Below are 14,907 nucleotides of genomic sequence, written 5' to 3'. Positions count from 1 at the left end.
AACAAACCACCCCCAAATTGAGGGGCTTATTTCTCTCATGGATCTGCCATTTGAGCAGGGCTCAGCAGGGGCAGCTTTTCTCTGCATCGCTCAGCTGGGGCAGCTAACGGGGCTCGAGCTCCACCTGCTGGATGGCACACCCACATGGCTGGTCAGTTGGCGCTGGCTGTCGGTGACAAGATCAGGGGCTTTGGTTCCTTTACACGTAGGCTTTTACTCAGGGCTGCTGAGACTTCCTCACAGCATGGAAGCAGATTTCGAAGAGTGACCGGAAGTGACAAGTGACGGGGACAAAAAGCTGCAAGTCTCTTGAAGCCTAGACCTGCACATGTCACTTCTGCCCTATTCCAGTAGCCAAGTCATCACAAATCCCGGGGAGGGGATGTGGATGCCACCTCTTGAAGGGAGCAGTGTGGACCCATTCTCAGCATCTCTAATCTACCACATCCACAGAGCTCCCCTTGTCCCCATTGGTCCCACCTCCCAGGTTGTCTGTCCCAGACAGTGAGGAATTTTACAGTCACCGACAGGGTTTCCCTATCTCTCAGCCTATTTTCTCTCAAAGTACATATTCCAAGAACAATTCTCAACAACTACATCTATAGCTTTCCCTGTGTCTGTTACTACCAAATATCTGAGCAATGTGAGGACCTGCAGCGCTTCCTTTTCCCCCAAAGCAAACTCAACCAAGGGCCAGCAGGATCTACCCAGGCTTGCTAGAGAAAAGCCTGCTTCTCTTGGTGTGAGAGGCTCTGATAGGAAGTGTTCTAGAAAGACCAAAGCCCAAGGCTCGTTGTAGGAACACAACAGCAGTCCCCTGAATCCTTCCTGGAAACACTGTTCTACACAGAGAAGTCATTAGCTCTGTGCTGCTTCCTGTGTGAGGCAATAAAACCTCGGGCTCGTCTGCAACATCCTGGAGCTATCCACACATCACATGTAGAGGGCATGACATGCTTTTCGTACCCAATCGGTATGAGCCAGGCAAAGCCATATGTCCAGGGAGTCATGGGACAGGGAAGGAAGCCAAATGTGCTCTGTTCTACGAACCCCAGCGCTGCCCAAGTGAGGGAGCCCAGGGGCTAATGACACAGGCCTGGACAGAGTGTCCCAGTTAAGTTCTGCTCCTCACGAGCAACTAGGTGACCTCGGCCAAGTTATGCAACGTCTCTAAACCTCCCTTTCCTTATTTGCAAGGCTGGGATAAAAGTGACACCCACTTCATGGGGTTATTATGAGGGCTTATCAACACTAAACAAAATGCCTGGCTTAGGTAATTAGAGCTTGGTGAATGTTATTAGCTATTATCAATGAAAATGCCCACCTGCCCTGGCTAAGATCCCCTCCTTGACCTCTGGAGGGGATCGTTAGAGCCAGGAGGAGGAGAGCCTATAGTTCTGGATGAGAACTTCCTTTCTGACTCATCCTTCCAGAGCAATTCCTCATTGGGGTTCCAAGGCCCTGAAATTCCATCAGGTTCTCCCTTATTACCAAGATAGTCACCCAAATTTTGCGTGGGTTCACTTTTCAACAGCCCTGTAGTTGCTCTTCCACTCAGGAAGCAATGGGGCTGGGATTTGCTATAGAACCAGCCAAGGCCATCCTTGTGCTTGCCTAGCAGTTAACGCAGAGTTAGGGAAAACACTGTCCTCTGCTGTGCATTTGGAGGAATCAAATATGAGAGAAAGCCAAAGAGGCTGAAAGGAAGTTCTTTGGGAAGAAGATGGGAAAGAAGCAGCTCTGAGGGAGTCTGCCACACCAAACAGTCTCTGTTGCCAAATCTCAAGACTCACTAGGTCGAGGCAGGTGGGGCCACTGAGGCAGGGCACTCACTGCTGTCAACCTTCCCCTGAGCCCTGGCTACACATGGGCTGCCCCTTCCATACTGTCTCTAACTGACACAGGGTCTGGGCCAGCCAGGCAAGAGCCCACAACCCAGGGACACAGCCTTTTCTAAGCAGGGGAGGCAATTCAAAATCCCTTGTGTGCATTGTCTTAAAACAAAGAATATTCCAGATCATCCTAATTTCCCTTGGGCCCAAAGTGAAAAGAGTCAGGTATAGAGAGTTGAGCTCCACCAAACAAAGTAGTCTAAGACTCCTTTAGAACGCTCGGTTGTCTCAGAGCCCTGTGGGGGCGTGGTTGCCATGACAACCAGTTCATGACTAAGGCTTTGACATAACTTTTTATTCTCTAATTTTTTGTAAGATTTTATTTATTTATTTATTTATTTTAGAGAGCACAAGTGGGAGGAGCAGAGGGAAAAGGAGAGAGATTCTCAAGCAGACTCTGTGCTGAGTGTAGAGCCCAAAAGGGGGCTGGATCTCATGACCCCAAGATCATGACCTGAGCCGAAACCAACAGTTGGATGCTTAACCGACTGAGCCACCCCGGTGCCCCTTTGGCATAACTTTTTAAATCCTCATATTTCCAAGGGGGTTATTTATAGATAACCTTGAAGAACACTGTTTTGTGGTTAAAAAAATCAGAACAGAGTGGTTTCAAGCTTGACTTCCTACACAAGGACCTGTATTCCAATGGATGTTGTCAGTCTTCATCTACACTTCAGATTTTATCTGCACTATACTCGGGGAAAAAAAAAAATCCTTTGACCTTCCCGTGTTCCTTTGCATTAAACCCTTAATTAAGAAGCCTAAGGGTAGGGTGCCTGGGTGGCTCAGTTGTTAGGCGTCTGCCTACAGCTCAGGTCATGATCTCAGGGTCCTGGGATCGAGCCCCGCATCAGACTCTCTGCTCAGTGGGGAGCCTACTTCTCCCTCTCCCACTCCCCCTGCTTGTGTTCCCTCTCTCGCTGTCTCTCTCTGTCAAATAAAGAAAATCTTTAAAAAAAAAAAAAAAGCCTAAGGGTTCTGACTCTGGTGGGGTTTTCTTAGTTAGAACTTAACAGAAACAATAGGTTTGTAGACATGTAGGACTTAATAAAAATATAGATTTTAGGCAATGATAAAAAGCTTGTAATATTCTGCTTCTGCAGGGTTCATCAGAGGTGAGCTCCAGGGACTCAAAACATATCAGATGTGTCAGCAGTTTGGGGACTTGTGGAAATGGGATCTCAAACTGCACACACGCAATTAGTATCCTGGAGTCTGGTGGAAACATAATGGGGACCAGGTCTGCTCTCCATGTGCTGTGAACTTTATAATCATTATCTTCTCTCACCCTCACAGACTCCCAGCAAAGTGTTATTGATTCCACTTTACGGATAAGAAAACTGAGGTTCAGCAATATTTGATAATTTGTTCAAGGATGCACAGCTAATTAGCAATGGAGCCAGGACTTGACACCGTCTCTATTTGACCTGAAAGCCCATGCATTCAACAATAGGGCCATTATGCCTCTAGTTACAAGAGCAGGGCTTGGGAAACATGGACCAATATCGAAGTTCAGTGATAGGAACTGCTTGTACGCATGGGGTCACAAGCTCAAATGCCTTCAGGTCAGGCAACATAAATGAGTAATGTGGGTTGGGTGAAAATATTAGGGAATGAAGGACTGGGGCAAACTGAGAAACAGAGACCATCTTCTGTCTAAAAGGAGTGCCCCTAAGCATCTCCATCCAGTCATCAGTATTACATCTACCAAAATTTTCAAGAGAAACTGGAAATCTGATTTTCATGTGAAAACTTTCCAATTTGAAAAAAATGGCCACACAGTCCTTCGTTAACCCCTACAAGCAAACAAGACACATTCTGGATGCTATTTAGTATCCTCCATTCTGGACTAAACTCTCCACAATGGTAAAACCTCTGTCTATCTTCCCAACTCTCATAGCCCCAGGCCCTAGCACAGGGTATAAGAATTTAAGAAATATGTGTACAACAAATGAATGAATCCTCAAATCAACAATCTGGAAAGAGGTGAAGAAGGACTAAGCTCTGGCTCGTGAATGAGAGTCCTTTCAACAGAGCCACGGCTGCCCAGATGGATGGCAAAGAGACAATGCAATGGCCAAGCCCACACGTGTGGGGGGACAGCTAATTTTGGTGGGGGGCAGGAGGTTGCTCACATTTTTCCTTCCATAAGGCAAAGTTGACCTGAGAACTGGGGGAGACCAAACCACCCTCCAGAAGTTAGGGTTGTCAGGGCAGGGAGGGCTAGGAATGGGAAACCTGAGCTGTCTTTCCTCACCTAGTTCTTCTTTTCCAGTACATTCCCTATGCGCCAGTTATCCAATCTGTGAAATGGAATGGATGGGGTATACAAGTCCAAAAGATGGAGGAAAATAATGAATTCATGGACAGTAGGTTAGTTGGCAAAATTTTTTTACAGAAGGACATGCCTAAGTACTCAGTGCATCCTAGAAATATGATCCCAAGAAGATTCTGATTCATCTTTGGAAATCCTTAAATATTTCTGGTGAATAAGTTAGATGAAACAAATCAACAAGGGAGTTTCCCAATGAAAACCTGCCAGGTCTCAATCTGTCTTAGTCTAGTTTCAAATGTGAGAAGTATCTCATATTCTCTGTGCTTTGAATGTAGCTATATGGTTTGTTTTTTTTTTAAATAATAACCCAAAATCAATAGTCAAGCAAAAACTAAGTCCTCATAAAAAGATGTGTTTCCAACTCTGCAACTAAACTTCAACATATTCAACTATAAAGCAGACCTCACTGGCAGGACCTTTGTTCTGAGACAACAAAAGGAATCCTTTGTACCCAAACTGTCACCAGCTGCCATTGGCCAGAAGGGCAGCTTAGTGGACAGGCTGGACTTCTCTCCCATGCTGGTGGCTGTGTTCTCCCAGGCCTCACTGTTGACATTGCTGGTGTTTGAGCTTACCTGCCATCCCTGTAACCCAGGACACGCATTCTTTCCCTAACTCCAGCTGGTCTTTCTCTGGCTCCCACATTGGGATTGTGGTTGAACAATATAATTTTTTTAACTAAGGAGACAATATTACTCAAGAGCCAACTGTCCTTTCCAACTCTTCCTCATCCTGGAGATGAGCCTTGCTTGCCATCTTTATTAAATAGCACAACGCTCCCCTCTAAGAAACCCAGCAGGAACCACTTGTGATGATATTAAAACCACCAACTCCAACTTCTTATCATCCCAGAAGTGTCCCCAGAGCACTGTATCATCTTCTTACAGTTTCAAAAATAAGAATACTGACCTTCAGGAACAGTGGGAGGAGATTCAACAGGCTCTGCTGATGTTCAGCCGGGCTCCCATGAGCCAATTTCTGGTATTCCAGAAATTTCCTTTCTAGCATCTCCCAGAGAGCAGTGGGACCAGGAGATTGCCTTCCATGTGGGAAGTTAGGCTGAGCAACATCAGGCTGGCCTTCAGTTTTGGAACCTGGATACTCAGCTCTGTCTTCAGCCCTTGAAACGTCTTCTGCCTCCATGTCTTAGCAAAGCAGATCTGAATTCAGAACAAAAAACAAAAATGTCAAGTCCTGTCATAGCACTTCCTGATTAGGCCAGGTGTGGGACAAGGTACTGTACTCACTCGGTTCAGTTCCTATTGAAGATGGTTCCGCTAAGAATCTGAAACTGAACAGACGAAAATAAGAAGACTTTTTTTTAAAAGAGATTCTGACTTAGATGTGACTTATAGTGACAATCTGACATGTGCCTGGCACTGTGCTGGGCTCTTTACACAGACTCAGGAGAGAAATGGGTATTTTTATTTTCTCTATATAAGGAAGGAAACTGGCTGGGCCAAAGGCATACGGGCAGCTAGACGTCCAGTTGAAGTGCAAACCTTCAACACCAAACCTGGGGGTTTTTTGTTGTTTGTTTTGGTTTTGTTTATTGCCTGCTGCTGTTCCTCCCCTAAAAGGCCAAGTAAGTAGAAGGGGTATGTGTGACTGTCACCAATATTTGTACAGGCCTGTAATTCTGTATCATCAATGGTAACTTCCTTCAACCACATGAGTCTGAAAGGACATAGGTTCTTCACTCTCAGCATTATTTGGTTCACATTCCATATTGTTAAAGAACTTTGTCTTCAAAAGGACTCTTTAACACCCCCCCATGCTAACTTAAAAGAGCTCCTTTATTAACACACATAGGGGTGATGTGTGCAAGCTGCAGATCTTGGGTCAGTAGGCAGGAGGACAAGAACTTATGCAGTAAAAATAGCCAAAGACCAATTGGCCAGAAGGGTAACCTCAAGAAGATGCCTTTATTTGTGTCCTTGACTTTTCAATTGTCCTAGTCTTTAGTTGAGTCATGACTGACTCACAGCACAGCCAAGATTTGTTTGCTGTGTGTCAGGAGTATAGGAAACTCCACGTGGGTCCTGAAATGCCCAGGCTTCCTGCAAAAATCCCTCCCCAACCACAATGTCACCATGTAGGAGTCCATTCTGGAATCCGGCCAGTGACCAACAACCACCAATCATGGCATAGCAACAAGAAGGATGGGCACACAAAGATGGATCCACCAGTGTTCTGCTCTGGGCTACAGCAGCTGAGGGCAGATGTCATGCTTTATTTTTAGCCCAGCACATGCTCCCTGCAGGCTAGAATGGGAGTGGATAAAGGGTCATGTGGCCAGACACACCATCCCTCTTTGAAACATTCTTACCCTTTATGTACACAACTCCATGAGTCCCTAGCGCTTCTTCCAACACACATGCTTAGTACTCTCAAACTTCATTTTCTTATTACAAAAGCCATGTGAGTTCAGTGTCAAAATAGGAGAGGAACCAAGTATCAGGAAGACTATCAAGTATTAAAAACAAAAAGCAGGGGCGCCTGGGTGGCTAAGTCGGTTAAGCGGCTGCCTTCGGCTCGGGTCATGATCCTGGGGTCCTGGGATCGAGCCCCACGTCCGGCTCCCTGCTCAGCAGAAAGCCTGCTTCTCCCTCTCCCTCTACCTGCCACTCTGCCTACTTGTGCTCACTCTCTATCTCTCTGTAAAATAAATAAATAAAATCTTAAAAAAAAAAAAAAAAGCATACCAGCCTTGAAAATTCCCTGAGCAGACTGGCCCAGTTTACTCATACAAGCAAAGCTTAATTTAACTTATTTTGCAAAACTAACTTGCCCTCAGTTGTTTCTTGCTTACACAGCAGGAAATCAGGAGCAAAGCTTAAACTGTTTTCCAAGATTGATATGAGGCAACCATTGACCAACTGCCTGTCATTTAAGAAAATTCTAACATTATAACCACTCACTGTGAAGAATAAAGTCACTGCTTTCTCACTATATAAGCTGCTTTATAACCATATACCCCTGAGCCTCATTCTATGTTTTGGGTTGAGTGTTCCCACTTCGCAAACTGTCTTTTTTGGTGTGTGCACAATCAATTTTCACTAATTACTATTTCAGTGATGCATTGGTTTTACTTCGGCTGTTTCTGAGCTTTTGACACCAGCTTGCCTATACCCAGAAAAATGGCTCTTGGTATTCCAGCTTTTATCTATGACTATGTTGTTTAATAAAAAACATCCTCCTGATATTGTTGAAGCAAACTTTGTATTTCTACTTTTGCTTTTGATGGTTGGTTGGCTGGGGCTTGGTGGGAGTTTTGTTTCTTCTGTTGGGGTGACCCTCAAGAACAGGTGGTGGGATGCCTCTTCCCTGACCTGGACCAGACTCCTGTCTGGTTTTGTTGGTTTATTATTCACTTATTCCTCGGCCCTCCATTCCCCACTTGAATTCCCTTCTTCCCCACCCTGCCCACCCTGCCCTACCCCAACATGGGTCCTTCTCCAACATGGCACAGGTGACACGCTTTCTGATACAGGCATTATGAGTTCCCCGAATGACCTGCATCTTTTTTGCAGCTCACTTTTTCACTCAGTGTATGCCTTCAGACCTACCCATGTGGCTCTGCGTTTGTCAGCTTCATTTCTTCTAACTGCTGCCCCATGTTACAAAGTGGGCATCACATACCTATCTGACTTGTTCAATCCGCAGTCATGGCCAGATTGCCCATGACTTCCCGTACTGCACTCAATTTTGTTCTGGACATTCCCATGCAGGTCCCTTCATGGGGCTGCGTGTGACTGGCTCCAGGTATGAACTTGGGAGCAGGAGTGCTGAGTCAAGATTATACACCTGCTTACTTCAACTGAGTACCACCAACTAAGATGCTTCCAGAAAGCTGGCACCAGATCACACTTTGCCCACAGGCTCCATCTCACCAATTACCCGGCTCTCTAATGTCTGCCAATCCGATTGAAGTAAAGTGATCCCTCATTGTCATTTTAATTTGCATTTCTCTCTAATGAGCCCTAGCATCACAGATGCCTCTTAGCTATTTGCAGTTCCTTTTCTGCAAACTGACAACCTTTGCTTATTTTTCCTTGCCTGTCTTTTTCTTATTGCTTTGAGGAAGTATATTCTAGAAACTTGTCCCTCATTGGTTTTAAAAATCACAAATATCTTCTCTCAACCCATTTTTCTTACAAATTATTTCATAACTTTTTTGTCACAAAAACATATCATGAATATTTTCCATGTTGTTAAAGACCCTCTACATCTTCATTTTGAATGGCTGATGGTGACCATAAGAGTCACATTGATCCTTCATTTAATTAATCTCCTGTAGGCATTTAAGTAGTTTCAAATTATTCACTACTCTAAATAATACTATAACAATAGGCCTTGTGTCCAAGTCTTTGCCTATATCCATGATTAAATAATAGATTGTAATACCTTCTTAAATTCCTACAATGGAAATAGCCAGATCTTGACATGTATTTCTCCTTAAACACTGCATCAATGTATAGTCCTCTGACCAAGAACACACAAGAGTTCACACTTCTTTACTTATCATTTTTTAATTCTTGCTTACTTGGTAGGTTAAAAAGCAATGGCATCTCTGTTGCATCCTGCCATGTATCTTGCTGTACTGTGTTTCTGTCTGTCTGCAGCTCAGTCTCCTTCACGGGTCCCTCCAGTGGCTTTTTGGAGTCAGATGGCAAGTGTTCTCATTTCATGAGCTCCCTGTAGGAGACCTCAGCTACTCCCCTGAGAGCCACACATCCACTGAATGTTAGCTCCGTGAAGGAAGGCACTGCACCTATGTCCCTGGTTGGCACTGCATAGATGCTCAACAAAATGTTACTGTACAAATGTATGAATTACTGAACAAACTTATATACTGATGGCACCCAGACCTCTCTCTGTAGTCCACACCCCTCTTCTAAACAAGTTCTCTTTTCTCACTTTAAGATCTCTACTTGGATTTCCCCCAGACTCTGACAATCCCTATGTCCCAACCAAACCACCATCTCCATTATCAACAGAACCCGTCCCAGGTCCAACACAGACATCTCAACGCACAGGATGGCCGTTAGGGCCAGCTAAGTGTTGCCTCCAGCACATAAAAGTCATTTTGTAACCACACCTACAGGCGCTACTAATAGATCCATTCAATAACACCCCTCTGTGGGCTTGCCGCCATGCCACATTTTCAAACCAAGCAGGTGAGGAGATAAGGTGAAAATATGGTCCTGGGAAAAGTGGCTGGATATCCAGGGGAGATCTCAGAAACCACTTCAGATTTCCTCTGAAATTAAGAAGCCGTATTTACTGAAGTGAAATGTTTGAATCACATTCTCTTGAATAGAGATGTTTTCAAAACAAGAACTTCTAACAGAAGGGGATCCGTGAAATCCCAGGGAGAAGTGGTCTACCTCAATTGTCAGGCTGTGGCCATCCCCCCTCCTGGTTCTGCCCATCACCCTAGACCTACTTTATTTGTAAGAGGAAGGTAACTGGGAGTAACTAACCTCTCAGGGCTATGTGACAAATGGCAAGAAGAAATCATTCTAATCCACTTTATTATCAAAAGTGCCTTCTTACCTCTGTAAGAAGGTGCTAACACTTTCATATCTTGGGCAAAATGAAATAAGTTGGGGGTAGGGTCACGGGGGTCGGGGTGAGGGTTTAGGGTTTAGGGTTTAGGGTGAGGCAAGTAAGACACTCACCTCAGGCACAAGATGTAAGGGGACCCAAAAAATCTCAGTAGCTGAGATAAATAACATTTTAATGCAGTATCTTTAAAAATCAAAATTAATGCCAAAAAATCCATGATGAGCAAACATCAAAATTTCAAAAAGAGACAGACTCTCACCCAACAGATGCCTGACACCACCCACTGGCCTCACTTGATGAGAATGGGAGCTGAGGGCATTTTGTCACAAAAATCAACAAGTTGAACAAACACCACTCCAAGACTTCCATAGATTCTACTCTAATACACACAGCATAGCAGCCACGAGCAGAGACCCTGGAACCAGGCCTCTCCAGTTTGAATCAATAGGCTTAGACCAAGTAGATGAAACATATCATGCCTGTGTCCTCATTTATAAAATGGTATAATAACAGGACCCCTCACGCAGTGCCGGGATTAAGTTAGTGCTTGGCACATGTCATCATTAGGATGGGGGGATGGACGATCATTTATTGGTGCTTCTATAAATGCTGGCACCACTTCATGTAATCTTCCTACCTTCCAGCAATGTCAAAGTTATCAGCCTCAGTCTGCAGCTGGTACCGAGGCTCAGAGCAAGGAAGTGACCTACCCAGGGTCCCGTTGTCAGTCAGCAGCCAAAGCAGAGTCCATCCTGGGTCTGCAGACAACAATGCACACTGGAGGCTAAGCTCAAGCAAGGGCTGGTTTGGGGCCCTGGGTAGACAGAAGGGCTTGGACACCTGCTTGGCAGGTAACCCAGGCTGAGGGAAGGCGTGCCTCCCTATAAAGATTTCTTGGAGAGATGGAAATTTGCAGGGCAGAGCAGGGCCGGGGTGGGGATGGGGCGAGGTAAAAGGAAAGATGGCTTTGGCAGAACCACAGGACTGGAAGCTGTGGGGGAGTCCCAGGGGTCTCCAGGCCACGTCTCTGCCAGTGAGCTGTTTCCCAGTCAGGCTCAGGGCATGTGACACACAGCACGGTTTAGTCATGGTGCCTCCCTTGCCCAACCAGGCAGGCTAGAGGCCTTGCTTTCCTGTAGCAGGCATGAGGCGGCAAAAGAGAGGCACTAGGCAGGAAGCTGCCCACTCATGCAGCCCCCAAGCAGAGGGGAGCCTCAGGGCTGGGATGGGGGTCCCAGGGCAGGGGTCCAGTCCCAGCTGCGATGCTGTGGTGCCTTCACCAAGTGATTTCCCCTCTCTGACACTAGCTTTCTCCTCATTGAAATAGCCTTGGTGATCTCAGTTCTGCCCTCTGGCCTTTATGCATTGACCACAGAAGAGACGTGGGACAGTGAGTCAGTGCAGACTGGCTGGAGAGGCGCCTGAGGGGGCTGAGGGCCTGTGGCTTTGTGTGGGGGGCCAGTGCAGAAGAGGGGTTCCCTGTCTGTGCATGTGTGCAGGGAACCAGAGGAGGGGGCTACAGTGACAGTACAGGGAGGGATTCCCAGGGAGTGGCCACGTGCACCCCCAGAGATAGGGATCACTGCCCATCCGCGCTCCCACCCCACTTACCCTGCATAAATCCACAGAATCATTAGAACTCTGCTTAGAGATGTGTCAGAGGCAGAGGGCCCAGGGCATCCGGCCTATAGCTGCGCACTGGAGGATACCATCTGGAGCCTGGAGAATCAGCTGGGTTGCTGATGTTTGGGCTGCTAAACCAGCATTCTATTGACTGTTTTCTCCCTGACTTTCTCAGAAGTGATTTGCCAACAGGTGAAATCTCCGGATATAAGATGTGATTTAGCAGCCCCCTTGGAGCTGAGATGCCAGGAAGCCATTCTGGGGAAATGGAGCAGGAAGGTGTGTGGAGCCACTCTGACAGGGCAGGTCACAGGGAAGCCTGGGACTCAGTGTCTTCTGTGGAGAAGCTCAGACCTGGTGACAAAGAGCTGCTATGATACGATTTGAGGCAGAATTCCTCCCCTTGTTTCTCATCAGCATATGTGACCCTTCCTGCCTGTGGGTCGTGCCCCCCCGGGGGTACAGAGGCATACCTGTTTACCATCTACATCACAGGCAATGGCCCCCAGGCCCCGGATCTGGGGGAGCCTCTAAACCAGATGGTACAGAACAGAACAGCAACTTCCCATGCGTGGCTATAAATGATCTGTTTTCCTTTCCACTCGCAAGTACGTTCCTCGCTGCATGTCAGCAGATCCAAACTCTCTTGCTCCCGTGTCAGCAAGAACCTGGCCTTGACCTAGAGCTCTCAGAAAAAAAAAATAACAAAGCCAATCTTGTTCTAAACACACGGGCAAGGTGGGGCTAGGCCTTGTGCCTCTTCCCCGCCATTTCCTGCTAACAGGAGAGCTTACAAGTTAAAAGTAAATTGAAAAGAAGGAGCTGTTGTAGGAGAAGTTACAGTCATACAGACGCTCTGTTCCCTCCACAGCCTACTGTAGTTAATCAGAAGCACTGAGGCAGACAACTGGTGGACTGTAGATTAAGACACTGAGATACCTATTAGAATGTCTTTAAAAAACAAACACAAATTGTTAAGTGTTGGCAAGGATGCATAGACACCACAACTCACACCCTGGCTGATGGGAATGCAAATAGGACAGCCACTTTGGAAAGCAGCTTGGCAGTTTTTTGAGAAAGTTAAACACATACCTACCCAGCAGTTATGCTCCTGGGTGTTTACCCTAGAGAAATAAAAGCTTACATTCATACAAAACCTACACATGAATGTTTATAGTAGGTCTATGAATAGCTGCCCAAACCTGGAAACAACCTAAATGTCCCTCAGGGGGTGAAGGAATATACAAACTCAGGTATATCCGTACAATGGGATGTCCCTCCACAGTAAAAAGGAACACACTACCAATCCACGCAACAACCGGGTGGACCTCAAAGGTCTTAGACCGCGTGACAGGAGCCAGTCTCAGAGGCTACATACTGTGTTATCCCATTTCCATGACATTCTGGAAAAGGCAAAATTCCAGGAACAGAAACTCCATCAGTGGCATGAGCACCCATGAGGCATGAATGTGGGCAGGAGACAGATGTCACCATCCCTTTGCTTCCGCCTCTGCTGGCTTCGAGCGGCTCCACACTGCAGGCCCCCAAACCAGAGACCTCTGAGCATGGAACCCATGACCTCCTTCCTTGCCTGCCCTGCCCAGGGGCCACCCAGCCGAGCTGTGCTCAGGATGGCCACACCCACCACCCCAGAGAGCCCTGTCCATAGACACTCCCTCTACCCCGCACTCCCCTCCTCATACCACCACGTCTCACACCTCACCTGGCCGCCAGGCTGAGTGCCAGCTGTCCATGAACGAGCAAGAGGAGAAGCGACAGAGATTTGTCACCACTGCAACAGGTGCTCCCGGGGTCTGAGACTGCCCGTGGGGTCCGCATCAAGCTCCTAAAAGGTCACTGTTTCTGGAGAGCTCTGGCCTCCCGCAGAGCTCAGCAGCAGGGCAGTGCTGGAGAACACCCCACAGGACCCCACACCGGACAGCCCTTCCCGCGGACCCTGAATTCATCAGCCTTTGCTGAGCAGCTACCATGTAGCAGGCACAGCATGGGGCTGTACCTTCTTAGGAGCAAGGAAGAGCCAGATTTGGGGTTGTGGGTAAGAGATGCACCCCCCTACCTGTGTCTGCAGCTGAGAACCAGCCTAACAAGGACCAGACATGCAACTGTGGACAATGGGCCCTACAGAGAAAGAGGTCGTGGGTAACGTGTAGAAAGGGAAGTTCCTCCTGCTTCTCCCCGTCCTACTGAGACTGCTGCTGAAAAGGCCTTCACTAACATCCTGGCCTCCCCTGCACAGACCAGGGCCAGCCAAAGAGCTAGAATAGGACGGTGAGCAGGAAACAAGGTCAGTGCAAGCAGACAGGCTCTCCAGAGCGGAGAAGGGTGCCCGCGGGCATCACGGGAAATCATGGGGCAGCTGAGTCAGGAAGGACCAGGAGAGTAGGCTGACACAGACACGGTGTTCCAGATAATGAGGAGATCTTGAAGGTGTGGAAGAGGAGAACAACCCAATAAACACATTCTAGAAATGTTATTCCTGGCTGGCACTAAGCCGGACCTGGAGCAGGGAGAGACAAGAAGCAAGAAGAGCCAGGAGACTAAAGTACACCCCAGGTGTAGATGAGGAACAGTCTGGCTAGAAGGGTCACTTTGGAAACACAGAGGCAAAGGGACATCCAAGAGAATCTGACGGGATGAAGAATGGCTTAATGCGTCTAGAAACAGACCAATCCTCACCAACCCAGGCTGCACACTAGAACCCCCCGGGGGGCCTAGTTCCTTGGAGATGACCACTTCATTGTTCTAGGTGGGCCCCCGGCAAGCGTGTTTTCTATAAGGTCTCAGGTGATTGCCATGTGTCCCCAGGAGAGGCGAGGGGCCTGGGAAGAGGTCGCCATCCCCTGGAGGAGTGCCTCGCTAAAGAACCCCAGAGTGAGATGAGGAGCTGTGTGTGGAGGCCAGACAAGCTCCTGGACTGACTGTGAGCTGGGCAGGGGCCAAGGGTGCCAGAAGGCCAGCAGGCCAGCTTAGGACGTCTGGGAATGGGACCTCTGAGTCTGGCCCTATGGCAGCCTTGATTCCCTAGTAAGACACAGCCACCACCCCAAGCCTGGACTTTTGGGCAGGATCTGTCTCACTGCATCCCCACCCAGCTCCAAGGGCAGACCTGAAGCAGCTTCAGACGGATCTGATTCAAATTCTAGCTCTACCTCTCCCTAGCTTTCTGCCTTAGTGACTTACAGTCTCTAAGCCTCCATGCCTATACCTGTAAAATGGGAACAGTGTCTTCTCACAAGACCGTGGAGAGAGTTAAGCAAGGGGATATATGTGAGAGCACGTCCAGTCCAGGCTAGGTGTCCACAGAGTGCCTGTGCCTCCTGCCTGGGGCTCACACCAGCCGCCGCACGTGCCCCACCCTCGCCTGCTCCCACTGTGTGTGTCGTTGCTCGGGGCTCCTAAAATCTGCCCGCACTTCCACCAAAGCACAGATAGCCCTCCGTGGGGGTGCTCTTGGGGCCTCGGTCA

The 14,907-nt window shown here is 47.7% G+C and overlaps 1 protein-coding gene across 6 annotated transcripts in view; it reads right to left on the bottom strand.

The window, feature by feature from the left end:
- The window catches only part of WDFY4 (WDFY family member 4), a 285,720-nt gene that overhangs the window by 261,358 nt on the left and 9,455 nt on the right, over positions 1-14,907 (bottom strand). For 5 of the 6 annotated variants that reach the window (XM_032432234.1, XM_032432233.1, XM_032432238.1 and 2 more), the window contains one exon: positions 5,137-5,387. In XM_032432234.1, coding sequence (XP_032288125.1) covers positions 5,137-5,370 — 234 coding nt within the window. In that variant the 5' untranslated portion in view covers positions 5,371-5,387. Of the gene's footprint in view, positions 1-5,136; positions 5,388-5,474; positions 6,635-14,907 lie in introns of those variants that run through there. The other variant, XM_032432235.1, reaches the window with a different exon arrangement.

The sequence above is a fragment of the Phoca vitulina genome, unplaced genomic scaffold, assembly GCF_004348235.1.
Source record: "Phoca vitulina isolate PV1807 unplaced genomic scaffold, GSC_HSeal_1.0 scaffold48, whole genome shotgun sequence".
Taxonomy (NCBI): Eukaryota; Metazoa; Chordata; class Mammalia; order Carnivora; family Phocidae; genus Phoca; species Phoca vitulina.
This window is presented reverse-complemented; position numbering and strand designations above follow the sequence as displayed.